Genomic DNA, 14,012 nt, shown 5'->3' with positions numbered 1-14,012 from the left:
CCCTCAGGTGTCGGGCAGTTCAGCGACGACATCCAGCAGATGACCGGGCAGCGGCCCAGCCTGTACTGGCGGCTGTGCTGGAAGCTGGTCAGCCCCTGCTTCCTCCTGGTAAGAGACCTCGGGCCACCTGCCCCTCCCCCGTCTGCCCACTGCCCCCACTCTGGCACCTGCCCTGAGGTCCAGCGCCCACATGTGGGTTGTCGCTTGAGCAAATTGAGTACACAGGAGGCTGGGGGCAGGGCCTGGGGTGGGCCCCTAAAGGCTGCTTTGAGACTGAGGTCACCGTGGCTGGAGTCAGGGGCCTCAGGACTCAGCCCAGAAGGACAGGCTGATCCCTGAACTCATCTCTAGTCTCCTGAAGGTGCCTTCCACCCTCCCCTCTAGACCCACCGAAAAAACCTCATGTGGTCTTGGACCCCTCACAACAGTCAGTTGTGAGTCCTGCACTTGGGCCGCGCCTCTGTGTTGGGAGGGGAAGCTGGAGGTGAGTCGGGCTGTCCACTCACCTCTGCCTGTGAGGATCAAGGTCGAAGTTAGAGCTTCTGGGGCAGCGGGGACCAAGGACACCGAGTGCTGGATGAGAGCAGCAGGGGCCTTGGCCCTGTCCCGTTGCTCACGCAGGCCTCCCTCTGGCTCAGCAGCATCACTGCGTCCAGTAGGCACTTGCTTCTGTCATCTGCCACTGAGTCAGGGCCCACCCGGCAAGGCCGTCGGACGCCCGTGTTTGTAAATAGAGTTTTGTTGGAAGGTGACCGCGTGCATTCATTAGGGATTGCCTGCAGTGCTTCCCCCGCTGAACCACAGAGGCCCGGAGGTTCACAAAGCAAAGCTGTGCTGCCTGGTCTGGGCAGGCAACCTAAGAGCTGTCCAAGTCTAAGCAGAGTGTCCCGTGAGCTGCTCATGTAGAGAAGCACCTCCCAAGTCCAGCAGGCACGAGGTGAGGCCTGGAACAGGGCAGGGGACTCAGGCTGCACCGTCTCATTGACCAAGGGCTGGTCCCGGGGTCAGCAGGGCCCGCGTGCGTGGAGACCCCTTGTCACCTGCACACAGCAGGTGGGACAGCCCCACAGTTGCAAACAGAGGGGTTCCAGGGTACAGGAAAGAGATGAGAGACAGGCCCTATCCCAGAGGAGCTCGACATAGTGTGAGAGAGGCCGGCATCTTGTAGAAATTCCACCGTGTCTGAGCTCCAGGCCGCGTGGTGTGACTGCACGTAAGTGTTCCAAGTCCAGTTAACTGTGCCTGTGGAGGCTCCCGTTGAAGGTTCCTGGATTCACGGGGCGGCCTTTTAATAGCACACAGACTACACGGCTGTTCAGAGGGGAAAGTGAGGAAGCCCTCCCGGAAAGTCAGCCTCCTGCCCACCTCCCGCTCTACCCTGCCTGTAGCTGAAACTGAACTGTTTTGCATGAGGACGTCGGCTCCCCTTGAGGGGGTGTCTCCTCTTAACACCCAGAGGGCTGACCTTGATCTTAGGAGATAAAATATTCTACTGATCTTAGACTAAATCTTCGAACTTCATACAGAAACACACTTTGTAGACTTTTAGATAAAACTACAAACTATACGAAACAGGACTTCATTTTGCCAACTTGAGAGAAACATGACAATTTCATTGCTCTATGTCATTTTGTATTTAATATTACAGCACAATTCCTATGAAGTTTTGATTTTAGCAGAAAAATAATGTCTGTGTTATCATCTGTTTCTTCAGGCTGTGGCGTAGTCCGCTGCCCTCTGGCGTGTGCTAACCTCTGGTCGTAAGGGGTGTACACGCCCCAGACTTGTTCAGATGACTCTGTGGCAGATGATGCTGCAGCACTGCTAAAGGGAAATTATGCCGGAGCAAAGGCAACTTACGTGGGCAGACTGTGGCCTGGGGAGGCATAGTTCTTTCTAAGAAAAGTGATATCTAGCCAGAAGTTGAACAATACCAGAAAGCACATTACAGCAATACCTACATGTCAGATACGCAAGACCGACATGTCCAGGGACGCACGCATGGCTCTTTAAAGCATGCTCAGGGCTCTCTGTGCAGCCAAGGGAGCCACCCCTGATCCCAGATGCTGCAGGCCACTGGCTTTGCTTGCCAAAGTTCTGCTCACCCTGGCTCTGGTCTCGTGACAGACACAACCCCAGCCCCCATCCCAGTCCCCTGCTAGCTGGCTCCAAACCTACAGGTGGCCCGAAGTAGCACGTGAAGAATATGCTGAGACTGGCATGAGACTCGCATCCAACATGCTTTTCAGGTGGAAGGCTTGGATGTTTTAACTTTTCTGAAATTGAGGAAAAGTGGACAATTTGGAAAAAATTGCATTTTAAGCTACATCATAAACCATATCTATCAGAGCTTACCTTGTCTCCTTGGGAAGGACCCAGGTACACAGAACACATATGTAGGCGTGCAGTACACATGTGTGCGCACAGAACACATTCAGATGTGAGGTGCATATGTAGGCATGTGGAGGATCTTTTTAGATGGTGGTGCATGTTTGTGGAGTGGATGAACAAATGTGAGCTGCCTCAGGAGAAGCCTCCGGAGAGTAGGAAGCTTCCCCTCCAAGTGGCATCCACCCCACCCTCTGTTACCTTTGTGGTGGTTCTGAGACAGGTCTGTGACTTTATCAGATTTGCTTCTAGAATGAGTAGAGATATGGAGCTCAGATGGCCCTAGGGTGGTCCCACATGGGTCACCGTTGTGTCTTCAGGCCATGGATGATCATAGATTCAGTGTACTGGGTGTGGTCAGTTTTGTTTTTGTTGTGATTTCAAGCAAGGAATAGAACAAGGTGGGATAGAACAGGAAGGGATGGGATGGGATGAGATGGGATGGGATGGGATAGAGCGGGATGTGATGTTGTAGAACAGGATGGGATGGTATAGAACACGATGGGATGGGATGGGAGGGGAGGGGAGGAGAAGGGATGGAACAGGATGGGATGGGAGGGGAAGGGAGGGGAGGGGATGGAACAGGATGGGAGGGGAGGGGACGGAACAGGATGGGATGAGAGTGGAGGGGAGGAGAGGGGATGGAACAGGATGGGAGGGGAGGGGAGGAGAAGGGATGGAACAGGATGGGATGGGAGGGGAAGGGAGGAGAGGGGACGGAACAGGATGGGATAGAAGGGGAGGGGAGGGGAGGAGATGGAACAGGATGGGAGGGGAGGGGAGGAGAGGAGAGGGGATGGAACAGGATGGGAGGGGAGGGGAGGAGAGGGGATGGAACAGGATGGGAGGGGAGGGGAGGAGAGGGGACGGAACAGGATGGGAGGGGAGGGGAGGGGAGGGGACGGAACAGGATGGGATGGGAGGGGAAGGGAGGAGAGGGGATGGAACAGGATGGGATGGGATAGAACACGATGGGATGGGAGGGGAGGGGAGGAGAGGGGAGGGGAGGGGACAGAACAGGGATGGGAGGGGAGGGGAGGAGAGGGGATGGAACAGGATGGGATGGGAGGAGAGGGGAGGGGAGGGGACGGAACAGGATGGGAGGGGAGGGGAAGGGAGGGGAGGGGACGGAACAGGATGGGATGGAAGGGGAGGGGAGGGGAGGAGATGGAACAGGATGGGAGGGGAGGGGAGGGGAGGGGATGGAACAGGATGGGAGGGGAGGGGAAGGGAAGGGAGGGGAGAGAACAGGATAGGACAGGGCAGGCTAGATCATGCTTCAGGAGGACATGGCTTGCCCGGGATGCCCAGCTGCCATGTCTGCAGGCCTGGCCGGGGTCTGCACAGGCACAGCTGTGGGGGCTGAGAGACCCTCTGCCATGAAGTGCCTGCCCCATCCCTGCTTTGTCCTGGCTCTGCCGGCTGAGAGCTGCCTGACCTCTGTATCTGCTGGTTTCAGTTCGTGGTTGTGGTCAGCATCGTGACCTTCAGACCCCCCCACTACGGAGCCTACATCTTCCCCGACTGGGCCAACGCGCTGGGCTGGGTCATCGCCACATCCTCCATGGCCATGGTGCCCATCTATGCGGCCTACAAGTTCTGCAGCCTGTCTGGGTCCTTTCGAGAGGTGGGTATTCGGACGGGGCGCCTTCACCTGAGTGTGAGGCCACCAGAAAGGCTGCGTGGGTGTCCATGGCCCCAGTCCTCACCTGCCTGGGTCATCTGTGACCAAGAGGAGGAGACTGGAGGTGGCCACCACAGCAGTGTGTGTGTCCACCTGCACGCCTGGGCCCATGGGTGTGCGTCCATATGTGTATTCATGTGTGTCTTTATGTATGTCCACATGTCTGTGTGTGACTATGTGTGCGTGTGTCTGTGTGTGCATGTGCCTGTGTGTACGTCCACTGTGTCTCTGTGTCTGTATGTGCTGTCTCCGTGTGCACGTGTGTGTGGGCCTGGGTCTGTGCTCACATGCGTGTCCAAGTGTTTGTGTGTGCTGAGTGCATGCGTGCCTACACACTGTTGGATGTGGTGGGGTGGACACAGCAGCCATCTGAGGGCGCTAGAATCAGGGGTGATCTAGGTCCCCCCAGGGCCGAGCCCAGCTTTGGCTGAACAGGGGCGGCTGGAGCCCCAGGCAGTGGAGGAAGCCTTGCGGAGTCACTGACACGCATCTCCTTTCCTCTGCTTGGTTTTGCTGCCTTTGTGTAGAAGAAAGGCAGGTGGACCAGTCACAGGGCCCCGTTTAACACCCTGGCTCTGTGGTTCCCAGAAGAGACAAGGACACTCCCTCCTTGGAAGAGGGTTGCCCTAACCTGAGATCCCATCACTGGGAACTCCCGGAAGCTGCTTCATCAAATCCCAGCCTTTCTCAGAAAGAACTCGCTTGGCCCTGGGCAGCAAAACCCCAGAGCAGCACCAGCTGTGTTCAAGGATTCCAGCTTAGGGCCACACGGTGTCCCCTGGGCTCAGACATGTGGCAGGTGCTCCCAGGCTAGCACTGAGCTAGTCTCTCCAGCAGCCTGGCCAGGCCAGGGCCCAGTGCAGGCAAAGCACAGTGTGTGGCTGGGGGCTTCTGTGGAGTGGGAGGAGCTCTGGGGCTGCCATGGCTCCAGGAAAGCTGATAGCACCCTGCTGTGGACAGTCCCTCTCAGACCCCCATGGGCTGACCTGCCAGGACCCAGCGCAGGGGAAGAGCAGGCAGCCGGGCAGTCCCTGCAGGGAGAGAGCTCCTCTGGGAGGCTGGATGGACTTGGGAGGTGGGGTCCAGGTCAGCGAAGAGCTGGAGGATGCCTACAACCCGGCGGGCCTGAATAGCCAGTACCCTTACCCCTCGCACGGCCAGACACTGAACATAAGCCAAGTAAAACCTCAGCAGCTAAGTCAGGTCCAAGTGGAATTGTGGTGATGACGTGGGGTGGGGCCACACACAGGGGTCCCTGCGAGAGGTCACCTGGCCTCAGAGATCCAGACATAGGCATCCAGGCCCCCGAGGGTGAGCTCCTGAAGATGCCGCCTGCTCTGGGAGGACTTGGTGCCGTCCAGGCCCCAGGAGCTGCTGCAGCAGGCAGTGGAAGGAAGGCAGATTCAGCGTTCACTCTCCCAGGAGCTGCAGGTGACAAAAAGCGAGTGCTCCTGGAACATGTCAGCTGCAGGTGGCCCCGAGGCAGCCCATTTGGGTGTAGGCACTTTCTTACTCAGAGCCCAGCACACGTGGTAACTTAGAGACAAGAGCCATCTCCAGGACCACGTTTTATTTCAAGTGAGGGCTCAAATGCTGATGTTCTGCTCTGTGCTAGACTTTAAGGGGACTGTCAGGATGTCGGCTTCGGGCTTGACTGGCTGTCTGGTCGGTGTGGGCACTGGCAGTGTGACTCAGTGATGGGCGCTGGTGATATGGACGCCGGGGGGTGGGCGTTGGCAGGTGAGGAGGGCTGGTGGTGAGGGTGCTGGTAGGTGAGGGTCCTGGCAGTGTGAGTCAGTGGTGGGTGCTGGCGGTGGGTGCTGGTCTGCACTGACCCCCGCACTCTCCTTCTCTTTCAGAAACTGGCCTACGCCATTGCGCCCGAGAAGGACCGCGAGCTGGTGGACAGAGGGGAGGTGCGCCAGTTCACGGTGAGGTCACCATCCCTGCTGGGCCTCTCTCGGGGGAATTCAGAATGATCCCAAGCTCAGTGTTCTTAGCCCCCAGAGGGCTCCAAGGCTGGTGTAGACAAGGCTGGTGTAGATGGTGTTCATTTACTCAGCCAGCATGCGCTCTATGAGGACGGGCAGCCAGCGGTGGCAGGTGACAGTGGAGACATGCGCCCGGGACGGGGGGCGCATGATGCAGGGGCCCCGGGAGGTGTGGCTGCACAGACGCCTGAGGAAAGCATGGTCCCTGCAAAGACCTGGGCATGTCCCAAACCACAGGAGCAGTGCCCTGTGAGGCCGGCTGAGCCAGCTTAAGGACCAGCAAGGGACACCCCCCCACCGCCTCACGGAGGCACGAGGGACAGTGCCAGGAGGGGAGGCCTGGGCCTGGCCATGGGGAGCCACAGGGAGCCCTGGAGGGGCTGGGAGAGGCCTGGGAGCCTGGGGCTGACTTCCAGTGAGAGGATGGTCACACCAGGTGTTTCCTGCACCCTGGGAATCATCCACGGTGTGTGCGCACATGTTCATGACATGCCGTGGAGCAGGTGCATTCCCGGGGGCACACAGTAAACACTTGATGTGTTTTTACTCCCACAACCCTAAGAGGCAGCCCGCCACTCTCTCTACACAAGGGTCCCTGAGACCCAGAGAGGCCCCAGAATGTGCCCAAGATCACAGAGCTGGCCGGCAGGAGAGGAGCCTGGACTGTGCCCTGGGCCTGTGGCACTGTCCTCCTCCACCCCAGAGTGGCCTCAGCCCCGACCTGATTCCAGACACTAACATCAGCCTAATGCCGACAGCAGAGTCCAATGCACAGCAAAAGGGAGAGAAGGCCGTAGTATGGAGGGCACCGCGGCGCCACCTCGGACCTGCCTCTTCCCTCTGGCCACCTCTCTGTGGCTCGTTCTCGTAAACAGTCCTCCCAGCAGGGGTCTCATGAGCTCACGCCTGAGGAGCCCAGGATGGACCTGCACATGGGGCAGGAGCAAGGATGCAGGCAGAGGGAGGGGTCTCTGTGTGCCTGGGAGGTGGGCGGTGACGTCAGGCAGAACAAGACGCTGAGCAGGGAACAGGCTGGGAGGCAGTGGGGAGAAGCTGCCTCTGAGCACACATCTGCACAGCTTGTTCCTCCTCCCTGCAAGTCAGGTTCTGGTGTGGGCTCTGCCTCCCTCCATTGGCACCCTTTCCTCTGTCCTCCCAGTGACTTGCCTGCTCCAAACACAGGAGGAGCATCCAGGCATCCCATCCCATCCATCCAGGGGACACCAGCCCCTCCCCACTGGGCCTCCGGTCCCGCTCCGCCAGAGCCTCTCTCCTCTGAGAGTCCTATACCTGGGGGTCTTACACTTTGTATAGGATCTTGCTAGTCTTCTCAAATATCCAACTTTGACTTCGTGTGAGATTCTTGCTGTGTTTCCTGTCGCATTAATCTCAACTCCTGTATTTATCATTTCTTCTTCTGCTTTTCTTGGATCTACTCTGTTATAGTTTTGCTAACTTTTTAATTTGGACTTTAGGTTATTAATTGCATTCTTCGTTCTTTTCTAATGTAAGCACTCAAGGCTATGAATTTCCCTCAAAATACTCCATGTGCTGCATTCCACATTTTTTTACATAGTATTTTTATCTTTTAGTTCTAATTATATTTTAATTTCCATTGTGACTTTGTCAACTCATAACTTGCTTAAAAGTCTGTTTTTAAATTGCCAAATATATGGGGATGTTTTACTCATCTTTTTGTTTTTAATTTCCAAATTAATTTCATTGTTCTCAGACACATATGATACCTATTATTTAAAATGTGTTGAGACCTCTTTAGGGCCTTGTACCTGATCAACTTTGATAAATGTTGCACATCTTTTAGATGAATGTGCTATTCTCTAATTGTCAATACATGGTTCTGCTTCTGTCCATTTGAGTAGGCTTATATATCGTGTTACCCACATTGTCTACACTTTATCAACTTTAGGGGTGCTTCACCATGAGTAATTGAGAGATGCCTGTGGCATATTCTTCCTCAATAGTATATTTGTTTGCTGTTCCCCTCAGTTCTATCAGGTTTTGCTCTCTGTAGTCTGATACATGTCTAGGATGATCATCTCTTCCTGGTGACATGAGCCCATCTTCACTCCCTAATGATGCTTTTGGTCTTAAAGTCTGACTTGTCTGGGACAAATATAGTTGCACCAGGTGTCTTTTGAGTTTGCCTGAAATATATTTTTGCAATCTGTTAACTTTCAACTTTGCAGTGATCTTAAGATTTAAGTGTCTTTTGCAAACCCAGCATACACCCAGAATTTTTTATGCTGACAATTGGACAGGTAAATCCATTTACATTTGTTGTGATTATTGATATATTTGAACTTGATTCTACTTTCTATTCCATTTGTCCCATTTTTAGTGTTTTTCTCCTTTATTGCCTTTTTATAGATTGATTTTTCTTGGTTCACTCATTCTTATTATTCCGTTTATTTCTCTCTACTTGCTTAGAACTTACATACTTTATTTTTATTTATTTATTTTTTTTGAGACGGAGTCTCGTTCTGTCACCCAGGCTGGAGTGCAGTGGTGCGATCTCTGCTCACTGCAACCCCCACCTCCCAGGTTCAAGCAATTGTCCTGCCTCAGCCTCTCAAGTGGCTGGGATTACAGGTGCCCACCACCATACCTGGATAATTTTTGTGTTTTTAGTAGGGACAGGGTTTGACCATGTTGGCCAGGCTGGTCTCGAACTCCTGACCTCAAGTGATCTGCCCACCTCTGCCTCCCAGAGTGCTGGGATTACAGCCCTGAGCCACTGTGCCTGGCCTTATTCTATTCCTTTAATAGCTACTCTTGAGGTTGTACCATACATATTTCACTTAAACTCTACAGATAAACCATATTTTAACCCCATCCCATTACAAGGACTTAAATCTTCCTCCTACTGATGAACATGCCATGATTGTTCAAATCTATTTCTCTCTTTTTAACCCACAGGTTAGACACTGTTATTATTTTGTATGGACTCATCGTGTTCCTTGGACTCATGTGCATGCTTGGTGTTTGTTGGTTCCCATACTTTTGTTATAGACTTCTTTTCTTCTAGGACCATTTTCTTGCTTCTCAAAAGGCATCCTTCAGACATTCCTTTGAGGAGGTCTCTTGCCAACCTCCTTCACTATTGGTGTCTGGAACGTCTTTATGTTGCTCTCATTCACAAAAGCACTGTTGTGGGCTCAGGGCTCTAGGCTGACAGGGACTATCTCTGTGTTTTGGAGGCAGCAGTGTTCCCTGGCTGTGCTGAGATGTGTGGCCCTGTGAGCCTGCTCTGTGGTGGGCTCTGTCCTGACTCCTGCACTCAGCCAAGTTTCTTCTGCTTTCTGTGTCGCGGGTTCACTGTGGAGTGTCGGGACCTGGGTTTCTTTTTTTTTTTTGAGACGGAGTCTCGCTTTGTCGTCCAGGCTGGAGTGCAGTGGCGTGATCTCAGCTCACTGCAAGCTCCGCCTCCCAGGTTCCCGCCATTCTCCTGCCTCTGCCTCCCAAGTAGCTGGGACTACAGGCACCCGCCACCGCTAATTTGGTTTCTTTTTATTTTTCCTCTCTGGATATGTTGTGTGGCCAGATCTGTGGATTCACAAATCTTGTCATTCTGTGAATTTTGCAGCCACACATTGAAAGATTGCCTTCTGCCTTTCTGTGTTTTCCGTTATGAGGCTCTGGTGTGTCCACTTTGCCCCAGGTCCTCCAGGTCTCTTACCTCACTTAGATTTTGTTTTCGTTTGAATCTTAGGTGCACAGTTGAGTAACGCATCTTATCATTAATCCACATGTGGCCATTTTAAAATTATTAACTTGTCACCGTAACAAACAGACCCTTGTGAGCCCACAGCAGGAAAACTAGACACTGGAAACTGCCTGCCCCTCACCCATTCTGTATCTGCGTCTAGCTTGATCTTTCCCTTGCCCTTGTTACAATTTCATTTGTTGCATCTCTAGATATTTCTAGCTTCCTAAAAAGTGTATTATTTGTCTTCAGCATTTGGTGTAGCCCTAACCAACCCCTACTGAAGCAAGACCTTGTGCACACTCCATGCAAATCCCCGAGAATCGTGACATTTTCCTGGCTGGGGGAACAGGCACCATGCCCAGCCCTGTGTGGGCATCAGAGGTGGTTCCCTCTGGTCCTGTCGGCGGATCTCTCCCCAGCCTCCTCGTACACAGCGGGATGTGCTCAGATGAACCCTTAGCGGGGGTCCTGGGCCATTGTCCCGGGTCTTCTCTCTGTGTGGCCACCTCCTCTCTGGTGCTCTGGCCTGCAAACTGCAGCCACCTCCGTTTCCCTCGCTCTCCTTTCCAGCCTCTCAGCTCAAGGAGTCCACCAGGCTGCACCCTCCCTGTGCTGCAATCTAGAAACTCCCTCAAGGCAGCGAGCAGTGTGGCAGGGGGGCCTCCTTGTTGGCTTCCCTCAGGGACCACTGACCCTTACAGTCTGGTGTCCACAGTCTGGAAGGTCATCAGCACGTGTGTTTTGTTTATTTGGGGGTTGTTTCAGACAGTAGGGTAAATTCGGTCCCTATTATTCCATCTAGGTCAGAAATGTCTGTGTCCATAGCTACGCTTCACCTACCGTGACTGGTCCCTGACCATCCGTCACGTGAACAAACCACAGCTCAGCTATGGACGCTCCACCTCCCACTGTCCTGCCCCTGGTCTGCATCCCAGCCATTCTCTTTTCTACTTCATCTCTGGAAGCTGTGTGTGCTCTGCTGTTTCTTGTGAAATTCTCATCACTGTGATGTGCGTGTGTCACTTTTCTGAGAGTCCCCTGTGTGGCCGTCCGGGAATCTGTTGCAACAGCTCTGGTCCTTTGGGGTCAAATTGCAGTCTGGTTTCTGGGGGCCCACTTAGAATGGGCGGCTGTCTTCTGTTTCTAGTCTTTATTTTACATTTATGGCTTGATCTTAATCTGTGGGAATCTGGGAGCCCCCAAGCACACCTCCCTCCAGAGGGGACCTTCTGCTTCTGTCAGCGGGCAGGACAGAGAACTGCTTCACCCCGGGGGTACAGGGCTCACAGCTGAAGTCCCAAGCATGGCTCCTTCATCGCTGGCCTGAAGTGGGGCTGCCACCCAGAGTCTCTGCTCTAGGGTTCCGGCCATTGGGCCACCCCTGGCTGTGGGTCCTGGCCGGGCTCCCTGCCCCCAGCTTCCTTCACTGAGCCCCTAGCTGTACCTGGATGCTGCCTGTGCTGGCATCAGCTGTGGCTGCTCCAGGCCCCCGGTAGACCCGTGGCCTGCAGTGTGATCCCACCCTGCTGAGGAGGTCCCTGCAGGCTCTCGGTGGAGTGGCGGGAGGAGCCTGTGGTGTGGCCAGTGGTAGCTTCAGTGGCTTTCCATGGCCAGCGTGGTTTTGTCAGAAGCAAGCCCCATGTGCCCCTGTTTGGAAATGTTTATGAAGCACACTTCTTGCCATTTAGTTCTATCAAGGGGCTTTTACGCTCACAAACAGGCTGAACTAACAGCTGCATAATAGCAGGCAATGACATTTGCTGGTGGTCTAAATAGCTGCTCTTGTCTATCTCATCAGTCCCTGAGCAGTCAGTACACGCTGCTCTTGCACCCCTGCGGGTCGCAGAGAGCAAGACGGAGCTGCAGAGGTAGGGTGTCACTCAGATGGAGCATCTGAGGCCCCCAGGAAGGTGGGCGGACATGGGGGAGAGGTGACATCACCACGTCTCACCCAAGTCACTGGGGTACAATCTGGAACCAGCCCCGGACTGAGGGTGCCCGGCATCTCTCAGACTCAGCAGCTAATCAATATGCCCCAGAGGCCACCATGGCCACCACGGCAACCACACCCAGCACACCTGCGTGGGAGCCCAGGGAGGGGACAGGTCACACCCACCACACCTGTCTCACGGCTTTTTAAAAAATCAAGTAATAATTGATTTATAGAAATTTGAGTGAGGCATCGGATCCCTGGCACCTGTCAAGTATGTGCTGGTCCAGGCCCCCAATGAGCCTCCCCTTCTCGCAGGCCCCATGGCCAGGAGGCTGCAAACTGTCTGCTCACTGCCTTCAGCTGCTCTTAGCCACCTTCAGCTGCTCTTAAATGGGGCCTCGCCCCAGGGTTTCTGAATAAACCTGTTTTCTTTCCAGCTCCGCCACTGGCTCAAGGTGTAGAGGGAGCAGAGACGAAGACCCCAGGAAGTCATCCCGCAATGGGAGAGACACGAACAAACCAAGGAAATCTAAGTTTCAAGAGAAAGGAGGGCAACTTCTACTCTTCAACCTCTACTGAAAACACAAACAACAAAGCAGAAGACTCCTCTCTTCTGACTGTTTACACCTTTCCGTGCCGGGAGCGCACCTCACCGTGTCTTGTGTTGCTGTAATAATGACGTAGATCTGTGCAGTGAGGTCCACCCCATTCTCGTCTAACTTCATGCTGCCTGTGTGAGGCTGGCTCCCTCCTTCCCTGCCGCTGGCTCCGAGGCTGCCCCAGGGGCACTGTGTTCTCAGGCGGGGATCACGATCCTTGTAGACGCACCTGCTGAGAATCCCTGTGCTCACAGTAGCTTCCTAGACCATTTACTTTGTCCATATTAAAAAGCCAAGTGTCCCGCTTGGTTTGGCTGTGCAGAAGGTGAAATGGAGGAAACCACAAATTCATGCAAAGTCCTTTCCCGATGCGTGGCTCCCAGCAGAGGCTGTAAATTGAGCGTTCAGTTGACACATTGCACACACACTGTTCAGAGGCATTGGAGGACAGGGGTCCTGGTACGTCTCACCAGGAAATTCTGTTTATGTTCTTGTAGCAGAGAGAAATAAAACTCCTTGAAACCAGCTCAGGCTACTGCCACTCAGGCAGCCTATGGGTCCTTGCGGTGTAGGGAAAGTCCTGACAGGAGTGTGTCCTATCCCCGGACATATGCAGGGCCCCCGCAGGAGCGTGTACTACCCCAGGACGCATGCAGGGCCCCCATGCAGGCAGCCTGCAGACCACATTCTGCCTGGCCTTGAGCCATAACCTCCAGGAAGGGACCCCACGGGAATTTTATTTCTCTCAGGTGCGTGTCACATCAATAACAACAGTTTTTATGTTTGCGAATGGCTTTTTAAAATCATATTTACCTGTGAATCAAAACAAATTCAAGAATGCAGTATCTGCGAGCCTGTTTGCTGATATTGCAGTTTTTGTTTACAAGAATAATTAGCAATACTGAGTGAAGGATGTTGGCCAAAAGCTGCTTTCCATGGCACACTGCCCTCTGCCACTGACAGGAAAGTGGATGCCATAGTTTGAATTCATGCCTCGAGTTGGTGGGCCTGCCTACGTGCTGCCCGAGGGCAGGGGCCGTGCAGGGCCAGTCACGGCTGTCCCCTGCAAGTGGACGTGGACTCCAGGGACTGGAGTGTAATGCTCGGTGGGAGCCGTCAGCCTGTGAACTGCCAGGCAGCTGCAGTTAGCACAGAGGACGGCTTCCCCGTCGCCTTCTGGGGAGGGACACAGAGGACGGCTTCCCCGTCGCCTTCTGGGGAGGGACACAGAGGACGGCTTCCCCGTCGCCTTCTGGGGAGGGACACAGAGGACGGCTTCCCCGTCGCCTTCTGGGGAGGGACACAGAGGACGGCTTCCCCGTCGCCTTCTGGGGAGGGACACAGAGGACGGCTTCCCCGTCGCCTTCTGGGGAGGGACACAGAGGACGGCTTCCCCGTCGCCTTCTGGGGAGGGACACAGAGGACGGCTTCCCCGTCGCCTTCTGGGGAGGGACACAGAGGACGGCTTCCCCGTCGCCTTCTGGCCACTGCAGTCAGCACAGAGAGCGGCTTCCCCATCGCCTTCTGGGGAGGGGCTCCGTGTAGCAACCCAGGTGTTGTCCATGTCTGTTGACCTCTCTCTAGTCAGCATCATGTGGGTCCCTAAGCACAATAAAAGACATCCACAATGGAAAAACTGCCTCAGCCCTCTTGCCTCGTTTCCGCTGAGCCCCGTCCATTTACACAGGCC

General features: G+C 54.4%; 1 protein-coding gene across 2 annotated transcripts in view; it reads left to right on the top strand.

Annotated features, from left to right (window-relative positions):
• Window positions 1-12,848, top strand: part of SLC6A3 (solute carrier family 6 member 3) — a 51,344-nt gene extending 38,496 nt beyond the window's left edge. For both annotated transcript variants that reach the window (XM_054489658.2, XM_063664633.1), the window contains 4 exons: window positions 8-108; window positions 3,848-4,015; window positions 5,932-6,003; window positions 12,161-12,848. In XM_054489658.2, coding sequence (XP_054345633.1) covers window positions 8-108; window positions 3,848-4,015; window positions 5,932-6,003; window positions 12,161-12,184 — 365 coding nt within the window. In that variant the 3' untranslated portion in view covers window positions 12,185-12,848. The remainder of the gene's footprint in view (window positions 1-7; window positions 109-3,847; window positions 4,016-5,931; window positions 6,004-12,160) is intronic.
• The last annotated feature ends 1,164 nt before the right edge of the window (window positions 12,849-14,012 follow it).

This window comes from Pongo pygmaeus, chromosome 4, assembly GCF_028885625.2.
Source record: "Pongo pygmaeus isolate AG05252 chromosome 4, NHGRI_mPonPyg2-v2.0_pri, whole genome shotgun sequence".
NCBI classification, from domain to species: domain Eukaryota; kingdom Metazoa; phylum Chordata; class Mammalia; order Primates; family Hominidae; genus Pongo; species Pongo pygmaeus.
The sequence above is the reverse complement of the archived record's forward strand: the minus strand, read 5'-3'. Positions and strand labels throughout refer to the sequence as shown.